This window comes from Papaver somniferum, unplaced genomic scaffold (genome assembly GCF_003573695.1).
Source record: "Papaver somniferum cultivar HN1 unplaced genomic scaffold, ASM357369v1 unplaced-scaffold_150, whole genome shotgun sequence".
NCBI classification, from domain to species: Eukaryota; Viridiplantae; Streptophyta; class Magnoliopsida; order Ranunculales; family Papaveraceae; genus Papaver; species Papaver somniferum.
The window spans coordinates 4,891,097-4,902,981 of record NW_020624377.1 but is presented as its reverse complement, the minus strand read 5'-3'; the positions used below and the strand labels follow the sequence as shown (position 1 = coordinate 4,902,981).

The window sequence follows — 11,885 nt, the reverse complement described above, 5'->3', positions numbered from 1 at the left end:
TCGAAATATGATTTTAAAGTTTAGAATGCTTCATCATTTACTTGACAACTTTGGTTATGAACAATTCATTTATTGGAAAATAAATATTAAATCAACACTAGTGGAAAACATCAATTCCGCGACCGCCAGGACACGTCATATATACAAGTTAAACGACTTGTTCTAGGGTTCTCTGAATGGGTCGTTTATTAAGTGTTTTTTAATTGCACGACCCTTAGTGCGTGATTCTCTGAACATAGATCGTTTCTTGCAGTAACTAAATACTGACCATCTTCACTGGCCGTAGATTTGAATTATAATATAAAAACAAAATACAGATTCAGATCAGCTGAAATATCTGAATGACTGAATCTGAATTAATCTTACTGGCATTTAAGTCAAACTTAAATTAAAGTCAAATGACCCTCAAATTAAAGTAAAATAGAAGCCAAACTGAAATTCAAATGAAACCAAACTCAAAGTCGAACTCAAACTCAAAATTCAACATTCATTCATTGTATCCATTAGGTTTAAAATTACACAGACAAGGATTGAAATACTGAGTTCAAAATAATATATAATTTCTAGCTAGCTAGTAAGTTCTAAGATTGAATAACAAAATGATGAACTAGTAGACATTTGATTAAACAACAAATTGGAGATCTGAAGCTTCTGCACATGAAACTAGCCATGTCATTATTTAGAGATACTTGTATACAGAGAAATACACCTTATAAGATAAGTTAATAACATCCTGCAACTGAGATTTCTTCATTCTCATCAACAAACCATCTCGAGTAACTCCTGAAACCATGTCGAGTAACACCTCAAGTACTTTCGTACAATTAGTATTATTATTCCCATGTAATTGAGTAAGGTAATTACAAAAAGATGACAACCTTACTTGATAGCTCACAGTTAAGAGGGTATCTTCCTCCCTGATGCTAACTGATTCTATTTTTTCCAACACATTAGCTCGCAGCTCTCTGAATAAATCATACACAACAATGAAAATATGAATCATCATCTATAACATATATTCAAGTAAGAAAAACACTTGTTGCAAGTCTGACATAAATACACGAAGATACAATCAATCTGAGTTAGACAATTAATATACAAGATTGGTAGTCTGAATAAATCATACACAATAATGGAAATATGAATCATCATCTATATAAGCTAGTAAAGCAGCAGACAAACATATATTCAAGGAAGATAAACACTTGTTGCAAGTCTGACATAAATACACGAAGATTTCACATCTTTTAAATATGGAAATTTAACCAATCTAAACCGATAAATAGGTCAAACAGAATAAGAACTATATATGTTAAAGTACCAATTCTTTTCTTTTCGTGTGTTAAAATCTATAGAACCAGCACTAAAGAGTTAAAATGGGTATTTCCATTCCAAAGAGACTTTTATCATTAGCATGGAAGAAAAACATCAAATAGAACATATACAATGTAAGCCCAGGTTTTATAACAGAACTTTCATAGTGAACACCCTGGACGAGTTAGATCAATAGCTGGTCATTATGCAATAGAAACAACATTACCAAATGAGCTGCAAGAAAAGTTATGTCCAGATGAGCTATAGGGAAGTTACAGGAATTGAGAATAATTCTCAAGAATCCTCGAAAATGCTAATCAGTGAATCTATTAACTGGGTTAAGCAACAAGGTAAAAGATTATAAGCGAGCTCATTTATTATTATCAAATTAAATTCTATATTTCACAGATCAAAAATAACTTTTATGCTTTCACTCAAAAAATGCATACCAGCATTAAGGTCTTAGTAATTCAAACCCATATGGGGAACCAGTAAAATAAAGGAATGCTTACTTATAACATCATTTGCTGAAGATCCCACAATAATCTACGGACTCCTTGTATCATTGGCTATGTTTTGTTGACAAAGCAGTCACCATTCATGTACCTGCAAACAAGATAGAATGTCAAGCCCAGTGAAACACAAGTTGATGACAACTGCATGCTCAAATAAATCACCATTAATCTACAGGAATACAATGACACCATTAAGAAAATAAATTTCTTGAGAAGACTAACTTTCTTGAGTAGTTACTACCCAAAGCAAGTCGAGATGCATCACTTCAAAAGAAATATGTACAAACACCAAAAAGAAAACAGCTTCCAAAACAAAAGTTCTCTCCGCTTGCTACTTACTAAGTTACTTCACTCGACCCACATATAATATTCTCCGCCGCCCGCTTCTTCTCCAACTATATTAGTATCACCTGGCAATAAAATGGAAATTATAGTGAGCAGACACGCTCAGTGGTTACTTATAAATCTCAATCAATCACCATGAATTAATATTTATGTAAACTTTAGTCCAAATGCAAAAATAAAATAAAATGAGTATGCTCAATAAAAGAAAAAAATAACTGTAGATAACAAACATGTATAAATCATGACCTCCTCTATCATAATAAAAGTAATAAATACTACCAGCAAAGGCCGGGCCTCTCTGATTCACTTGGTGGTTCGAAGTTGTCTATATCATTAAGAAGCTAAACTAATGATAAAACAAAATTGAGTCTCATTTTACGATTCTAGAAGCTCCTTACTCTTCTAATTAAGTAAGTATCACTAACTCAATTAAAACAATATTGACTAACTAAAAGTTCCGCATCAATTTGTGATCACTACAGTGCTCTTTTCTAGAGATGACAAAGGTTCTCCTGCAAACACCATGCAGAAGTATCATACTAAGTTATACTACTGTCCCTTACAACATATAAACCAGATAGTATACACCAACAGGGTGAAAAACTATACAATGTTACCTTGGAGGTTTCCAACCTTTAGAGATTTGATTGCCATAATCAGATCGCTGTCAAGAACATCCAACAACTCTTGGCCCATGGTGGTGGCAAGACCGTTCCATAAGGAAACTACAATAGTTTTGTTTCTTCAATTAACATTTCAAGTTCTTAGATTTCAAGCCACACATTAACGTTTATACCAATTATAAGTGTGATACAAGCAAAACCAACTACAAAAATATGACCAGCTAATACATACCATGTATTGATCAGCGTATAGCCAATATCCTGCTAGTTTGTATCTCTGCAAGCCTTTGCATAACTCCATCTACTTCCCTCTATTCTTAAGCTGCAAAAAAAAAAATCTCCGCAGTTAGGGCCACATATTTAATAGATAATGTTTCGAGGTCAAGGCTCCTAATAAAAAGAACTAAAATCTTAGATCAAAGAAAATTTCTTGTAGATCCCCAAATTTATGTCTTTGCCCAAATCAACAATACACACTTCTACAATTTCATGAAATTGAATAACTAAAATCCATTGATAAAGAGAAATCGAAACATACAATTCTTGATTTGAGCTAGTATCCTTGCAATATTATGGTAATTATAAGCCTTGAATCTGACTTTGGATAATCAATTCTGCTGGTGTAGGATACCCTGTAACAGAAAAATGAGTCAAATATTCGAGCAAATCTAACATCATAAGCAATCATCTAACATCACCAGTAATACCAATATGGTTAATAACTACTGAATAATGAAACTAATACCTTTCTATGATGGGGTTGAGTCATTCTTTACAGAGTTCCAGAACCTAAAAGACTCAAAAATAAAAACATAACAAAAGTAAAAGACCTAACTGTCAATTAAGGGTAAAGATCAATATAATTTATGTTCAAAATTAGATTTAGGGGTTTTCTTTCTTACAATAGGAGAAGAGATCTTCTACCTCCTTAATGAGTTTTCTTGTAAGATAAAATAGAAAAATAAACAGCTCACTGCAAAATCGAGAGAAAATCAAGAGAAATTAAATCATTTGTAATGCTAAAAATTTATCAAATTTATAAAACAAGAACAAGATTGACATTACCCTGATGATTTCAAGAGCAATTGATATTAGCCAGATGATTTCAAGAACAACTAAATACTAAATCTAGGGTTAGAAAGCTTCCTCTTGATTTCTTCTGATACATGGGTTTTGGTTTTCAGATATGGGTTCAGATAAAGCTTTGATTTCTAACAGTGAGTTTCAATTTCTGAAGTGAGAAAAAATAAAGATTTGTATACTCGGGTTTTTATGTGTTTCGTTGATTATAAGCATACAAACTAAATCAATCGAGAAGATGGAGGAGAAGGTATTGTTGTGGTGGTGATGGAACTGGAGGATGCTGATCTATTGTCTGTGGTGGTGATGGAAGTAGAGAAGAGTTGAAGGCGGAGAGACCAGAGAAAAAATAGTGAAGGGATGCGAGTAGAGAAGACAGAATGGATAAGTTTTTTCTGGTTTTAATAAAGGGATATGATATCTTAATCCCAGCCGTTAGATCAATTAGTTCAATCCCCAGACTAGGATCAGCGGTCGCGGGATCGATAATTCCAAGAGGGATAAGATGATAAATAAATTTTGTTATTCAGAGACGGTTTATTAATCTCTCAGATATTTTCCATTTTTTTATCATATCAGACACGGCTTCGTTTGGTCAACGGTCTGACTACAGTCAACGAGGGTCTCTGATGTGGGTTGCTAAACACCCATTTTTCACTAGTGCAAGTTGATCATGTGAAAATTACCTTGAACATCTTTCATGATTTGTGTGAAACATTCATTTGATGTTAACTCTGGATGTTTCGTATTGATCAAATAATCATTTGAAAATTGCTTGAAGCGAGTGGTATGTGTAAGATTACCATTGTCGTTCTTCTATGGATGTTTAAAGTCGATTATCGAGAGTTTTAGAACTACTATCAAAATCTGGATATAGCACAGTATGCATACCATGTATGTGAACTGTGAAATACTAGTTGGGTCCGGATCTCTTGTTTACAAACTGTGTTTGCAAGCGAGTTTGAGAGGGGATGAAACTGCTTTCCAATGGGCAACACAATGGAGTGGACGCAACAACATCTTTCAAAGTGGTTCAAAACCTATTTTTCTACTTTTAATGGGGATGTATGCCAAAGTAAGGGAAAAAAGATACAAATAGTAGTGAGGACTTTGATTTTAAGGCTTCAAATTGTATAACACGGATTTATTTTGAAAAGTAGATTCAAATAATAGAAGCATCTCATATATCTATCTATTGTAATAGATTAGCTATAAACAACTATTGGTTAGGTGAAATCCTTAGAGTACTTTTAAGCAATCTTCAATTTCAATCCGGAAAGCAAATATAAACGAGACCGTTGCTTACTACAACATATTAGCTACAAACCACATGAGGTCATATGAAAACCTTAGAGTCCCTTTGAGCAATCTTCAATTTCAAGCATGTAATGTAATATAAATGTAATTCACTCTGCTGCTCTCTATAACGAGGAGTTAGAGATTCACATCAATGAATGAGGTTATTCCTCATTTTTTAATAAAAATATATAAATTTATTTCTCGTTAAAAAATTTGAAGCTGCTTTTAACTTATTCCTATTAAAATATCAAATTTTGATCGCAATTATTCAATTTGATGCAATCACAACAACTCAAAAGGATTGAATTTCTAATTTCTTTAATTTTACACGAATTCGTTCAAATTTGATGTCATTTTTTTCTTAATCCAACAATTTCACCAGAAACATCCAATCTCACTACATATAATATTGATTTGTCCAATTTGGATTCTTAGTTTATCCATTGCATTGATAGTCTGTTCAAATATGGTGACTAAAATGTATTCGATGTACTAACCTCAAAATCAATTTCTGTTTATTCCATTTTATCATGTTCAACCGATTTTCTTTAAAAAGCTCGAAGCTGCTTCCATTTTTCTTACTATTAAAGTATCAAATTTTGATTACAATAATTTAATTCGATGCAATCACAATAAAAAGGATTGAATTTCCAATCTTTTTGTTTCATACTCAAATTCGTTTTTTGTTTGATGTCATTCTATTAATCCTGTAATTTCACCATAAATTCATCCAATGCACCACATAACTACATTTACTTGAGCATCTTGGGTTCTTTTTCTATCCCTCACTGTGAAAGAGGTATCATCTTGTATGGCGACTAAAAAGTATTCCATGACCAACACCCAAATTCAATTTTTTTTTATTTCATCAACTTCAGTTGATTTTTCTTTAAGAATTTCTATATTGCTTTCAAATTATTACTATTAAGTACCAAATTTTTATTTTAATCATTCATTTTAATGCAATTGCAACTTATCAAATTATTTTTATTGAAATATTATGCCTGATTTAAAAAAATAAATCTTTATCCTCTCCATAGGCTTTGCCTTTAAAATATTTTCTTTCCTCAGCTAGTCATGTCCATTTGTATTTTAAGGTCTCCATCAGTTTAGATTTGTATCTTATGCAGATTGTGAATATCTTATATACAAATATTACTGCCAACCTAGCACTAGAAAAACACAAAATAGGATTTATCCAAACAAATGGGAGGGAAGTTTTTCGCTAAAACAGAATTATGAGTTATCTTCTTCAAAAACACAAGTCACATTCCCCCTGGCAAGATAATTGTATCATAAATAAATGTATAGAAGTGATGGATCAGAATCCTCACTGGTCTTGTTTGTATGTAAAAAGGAATTGTAATTAAGTTGTTGATAAAATGGCTAAATATGTAAGGAAAAATAATTTAGCCACAGTACCGTGGTGGGTGTGTCCACCAGAGTTCAAAGCAGCTTTAGAAGCTGAATATGTAAAAACTAATGTTTAATAAATAATAAATGAGGTTGCTTTTGTCAAAAAAAATTAAAATTAGAGTTATGTTTTCGAGGTAAAAGTTGAAATTTCCGCGCAAATGTAGTTATTAGAAAATCCCACCAAACGATTTTCTTCGGTTCTCTTTGTCAAAATCAAGATAAACTTCTTCCAAAATTCTACAGCAAGGATTCAACATTTCAGTGTCGTTTCTCCGCTGCAAGACCGCTATAACATTCTTTCTTCTACTGCTCGAGCACCATCACCATGGCACCACCTCAATCATTCAATTCTATAAATCTGTAAGAACTAGACTCAGTAGTTTTTTATTTTTTTTTGTACTTAATTTTGTTGTAAGATGTGGGTTTTGTTTCAATTCGGCGTTTAGTCAGTTAACGTGTTCTAATTTGGTGTTTAGATTGAATCTTTTAGGGGTTTGTTTCAGTAAGGGTTTGAGATTTCCGGCTATAGTTGTGATTGAGTTTGTTGGATTTGATAGCGGAATTGCAGTGAAAAGATTCATATGTATTAGCTCGGTCACAGATCCAACTTGCCTCTAGACACATAGGGTTGTTCTTAAGAAAAGAGGGAATAAAAAAGGGATTTTTTTTAAATCAAAAAGAGGGGGAAGACTAATTTTTATAGGCAGGAAGTGGAGGTTGATTTTCTCAATGATTATAACTTATTCTAGTCTGAGCACAACAAGTTTTAGCTTCTTTGTCAAAAGAATGATAGACAGATGTTTGATAAAATGCTTAAATGATAGGTTTGTCTGTCAGATCTGCTTGACAACAGTTTTGACCCTCTTAGAAATAATACTAGCTTAAGGTCAGTCCTGCGATTGCGGTGATACTCTCTGTAGGGTTTTTTTCTGGGTTTTTTGTACTTCAGGCCACTATATTTGCTTCAGAACAAGAGCAGAACAATTAGGGAGTTTTTAAGGAAGATTAAAGATCTCTTTACTTGGAGATGATGATCTTCTGGTTTTGTTGGGAAATTTGGTTTTTATTTCGTTAATTATACTTACTAGTACTTGATTTGGATATAAGCTTCTATCTTTTGTTGTTATATATAGTGAAAGATCACTGTATAACTTGGTACATGATTCTTAATCAATCAAAGACATACGCAGCCGAACGTATAATTAAGATCGACAGTTCAAAGAAATAGTTTATTTTATTACATTAGGTGGATAAGGATATCAATGTGACTATGTTTTGCAGTGTCATGTACTGCGCTAAGGCACAATCTTCCTGGGAGTTTCGCTAGATTACTATTTAATTTATTCAAATTTTGATTGATTCATTATACCTTACTTTTGATCTGGTGTATGAAAATTGCAAAATGTGTCGCAGGTTGAACACTATACATTCTCTGTTGCCCTAAATAAAGATATCAGATTGCGAAGGAGAACCATTTAATTTTGAAGTTGAATCATTAGAGTCTGGTAATGCCATCGGAAACCATCTATTTCTTTTCTTATTTTCTCATCGGTCTGGTTCAATGAAACTTGTTGTAATATCTATTAGGCTTATATGGCTTTTGAATGCATATCATTGAACAACAACCAATCGTCCATGTTTATTAACTTGCTTTTTTTGTTCTTGTGGATGCTGAATCTCGTCTATGCCACTAAAATTGAGAACACCTTATGCAGTAGCTAGGACAGTAAAAACTAATGATATGAGCATGATCCAAGAGTAAAAGAGCACCGTTTGCTGGTAGTCATATACCCACTGGTTGAACTCATCTAAAGTTGTTCTTATTATTGTGATAAGAAGCCTAACTAGCAGCGACTTACTGTTTTATGGTCACAACTTTGGGATTGTTACCAGTGTCATTTTTGTATACTGATTGCTCTAGATTTAGATTGGTGTTTTAATGTTGGTCTCATACGTGAGCCGCACTTCTGAATCAGGGCAGAAGTGATGTGGATAATATGATTCTTTTGTATTAGGTAGAACTAGGCCTCTGAAATTAATATCTATACTGCCGTATAATCCACTGTATTTGTGGTAATTGGGTATTGCTGTGTTGTGTGATTATATACTTTGATGGTTGTTGGCATTTTTTAAATATCATAAACTCATTTTTAATATTGCAGAGAAGTGGGATCGATAGTAAAATTATCTCTGTGTCCATATTCTGCTAGTTAGGCAAATTGTTTATATTTTAGATTGCGTATACCACTTGTACATAAAAGCAAAATTTAATCAATTTAAATACAAATAAAAGCAAAACCCAACTACCGAACAACTTCAATTTTATCTAAATAAAGTAAAATAATAATAATTCAAAAACCATGTATTACTTACTTATCGAAGAGAAACTGAGAGAAACCTTGAAAAGGGGAAATTAGACGATTGAGAAAGAAGATCACATTCCTTACTTTCACCGGACCCGTATTCTGACTTGATTGTATGAATTTAGCACTTGTATATGTGCTTAAAATATGAAAATGTTGTTACATTGAGTGGATAAGGATATCAATGTGACTATTTTTTTTGCTGTGTTTAAAGTCATGTACTGCGCTAAGGCACAATCTGCCTGGGAGTTTAGATTATTTTTTTTAATTTTATTCAAATTTTGTTTCATTATACCTTACTTTTAATTTGGGTGTATAACGATTGCTCAATGTGTCTGCTCAATGAAACTATACATTGTCCTGTGCCCTAAATAGAGATATCAGATAGCAAAGGAGAACCATTTACTTTTGAAGTTAAACCATTAGAATCTGGTAATGTTGTTGGCAACCATCTATTCTCTTTTCTTATTTTCTCATGGGTCTGGTTCAATGAAACTTGTTGTAATATGTGTTAAGCTTATATAGCTTTTCAATGCATATCATTCAATAACAACCAATTTGCTGGCAGCTTACACCGTTCTTATTTTCCATTCTTTTTTCCTGTATTAGAGTGCTGACTCTAATTAGTTTGTTTTTCCAGGAATTTAACTGCTACAATATGGATAAGAGTTGGATGCAAGGAAAATCTATGTTGCATCCTGCATATAAAAGAGGTCTTAAAGAATTTATCAAGATTGTTCGCGATCACACAGATAGCATGGGAAGGACTCGTTTCCCGTGCGCCCGATGCAAAAATAGTCATTTGGAGCCCATCCAGGTGGTTGAAGATCACTTGCAAGATTTTGGCATATACATGAATTATACACTATGGATACACCATGGCGAAGATTATGAAACTGTCTCTGATGACGACGATGTTGATGAGGAAGAAACACAAGGTTATACAGCTGATAGGGTTAGCGAACTTCTTGAAGATGTGTGTGCCAGAGCAAACAACAATGAAAGTTCAGGTACACAAAACAGTTGTGAAAACATAGATATGTTTGATAGTCTCTTGAAGGATGCCTGCGAGCCTTTGTATCCTAATTGCAAGAACTTTTCGAAGTTAAGAGGTTTTTATGAGGTTGATGCATATCAAGATAATGAATCACATGAATAACAAATCATTCCAGATGATCCTTGATTTGATTAAAGCGGCATTGCCTGAAGGTGAGACACTTCCAAACACCTACTACGAGGCTAAGAAATTATTGAGGAACCTTGGACTTGGTTATACAGTAATTCATGCATGCAGATACGATTGTGCACTTTTTTGGAAGGAAAATGAGAATCTTGAAAAGTGTCTCAAGTGTAATGAGCCAAGGTATAAAGTCGTCGAGGGAAAAGGAAAGAAGATACCTCAGAAAGTACTGCGTTATTTTCCACTCAAGCCAAGGCTGCAGAGATTGTTCATGTCAAGGATGACTGCTAAAGATATGAAATATTGGAAAAAAAAACAGAAAGCAGAGAAAAATGTTTTTAGGCATCCAGCAGATTCTAAAATTTGGCAAGAGCTCGACGAGAAACATAAGTGGTTTGCCAAAGATTCACGTAATGTCCGTCTTGGCATTGCAAGCGATGGGTTTATTCCATCTAATGACCTCAATGGAAAACCACACAGTATTTGGCCTGTAATTGTTGTTCCGAATAATTTGTCACCTTGGAGATGCATGAAAGAGCCTTTCATATTTTTGACTCTACTAATACCAGGACCTAACACTCCCGAAAATGATATCGACGTTTATCTGAGGCTGCTGATAGATGAATTAAAAGAGTTATGGGAAATTGGTGTGCAGACTTTTGATGCAGATTCAAAGGAAGTATTTCAGCTTCATGCTGCGTTGTTATGGACGATCAATGATTTTCCTGCTTATGGAAACTTATCTGGATGGAGTACTCATGGGTATCTAGCTTGTGCTGTTTGTAATAAAGATACACGTTCGATGTGGTTGAAGAGTGGACGGAACATATGTTACATGGGTCATCGACGTTTTTTGCGTCAAACTCATGCTTGGAGAGACAGGGGCAAACATTTATTTGATGGAAAAGCCGAAAAAAAAGCCAAAGCCAAAGGAGTTGTCTGGAGATGATGTGTTATTACAACTAGAAGTCGTCGAGAAGCAAGATTTTGGGAAGGCACCGAACACCAAAAAGAGGAAACGGTATGATTTTGAGTTAAATTGGACAAAAAAGAGTATTTTTTTCGAATTACCATATTGGAAGATTAATAAATTGCGGCACAACGTTGATGTTATGCACGTGGAGAAAAATATTTGTGATAGTGTTGTTGGAACGCTGATGGACATAGAGAAGAAAACTAAAGACACCATAAGATCTAGAGCATACCTGGAAAGATTTGGTTTGAAGGAGCTGCATCTAACTAAGAGAGGTAACAGGTTAATTAAGCCACCTGCATCTTATACTTTATCGGTTCCAGAGAGAAAAATATTATGCGAGTGGTTGAAGTCGGTGAAGTTTCCTGACGGCTATGCCTCAAACATTGCTCGGTGTGTAAAGGAAAAAGATGGTAAGATATCCGGAATGAAGAGCCATGATTGTCATGTATTTTTACAACGGATTCTTCCTGTTGCACTACGTGGTTTCCTGCCGAAAAATATATCTAGTGCATTAGTTGAGCTTGGTGTTTTTTTAAGGAATTGTGTTCGAAGACACTAAGACCGGAAGTACTAGAGAAAATGGAAAAGGATGTTGCCGTACTACTATGCAAGTTGGGAGCAGATTTTTCCACCAGCATTTTTTGATATTATGGTTCACTTGATAGTTCACTTACCACATGAAGCTATTCTTGGTGGACCCGTGCAATATCGTTGGATGTACCCAATTGAAAGGTAATTACTATCACAATTGCTCTCATTTTTTGAGGTTATACT

At 33.8% G+C, this 11,885-nt stretch overlaps 1 protein-coding gene and 1 long non-coding RNA gene across 6 annotated transcripts; one reads left to right on the top strand and one right to left on the bottom strand.

The window, feature by feature from the left end:
• Positions 1–455: 455 nt before the first annotated feature.
• On the bottom strand, positions 456–4,243 carry LOC113336111. 5 transcript variants are annotated; one of them, XR_003353619.1, is made up of 10 exons: positions 3,863–4,243; positions 3,700–3,770; positions 3,543–3,586; positions 3,336–3,429; positions 3,030–3,119; positions 2,792–2,899; positions 2,169–2,239; positions 1,827–1,920; positions 884–965; positions 456–783 (listed from the first exon to the last, which is right to left on the bottom strand). It is a non-coding gene; the product is annotated as an uncharacterized LOC113336111 (long non-coding RNA). The 5 variants fall into 5 exon arrangements; XR_003353618.1 differs by having other exon boundaries at positions 456–965; positions 3,543–3,594; XR_003353620.1 differs by having other exon boundaries at positions 456–965; positions 2,792–2,916.
• Positions 4,244–10,127: 5,884 nt separating this feature from the next.
• Positions 10,128–11,670, top strand: LOC113336056. Its single transcript, XM_026582048.1, has 2 exons — positions 10,128–10,897; positions 10,950–11,670. The coding sequence occupies exons 1-2, from the start codon at positions 10,128–10,130 to the stop codon at positions 11,668–11,670; spliced, it is 1,491 nt and encodes a 496-aa protein (XP_026437833.1).
• The last annotated feature ends 215 nt before the right edge of the window (positions 11,671–11,885 follow it).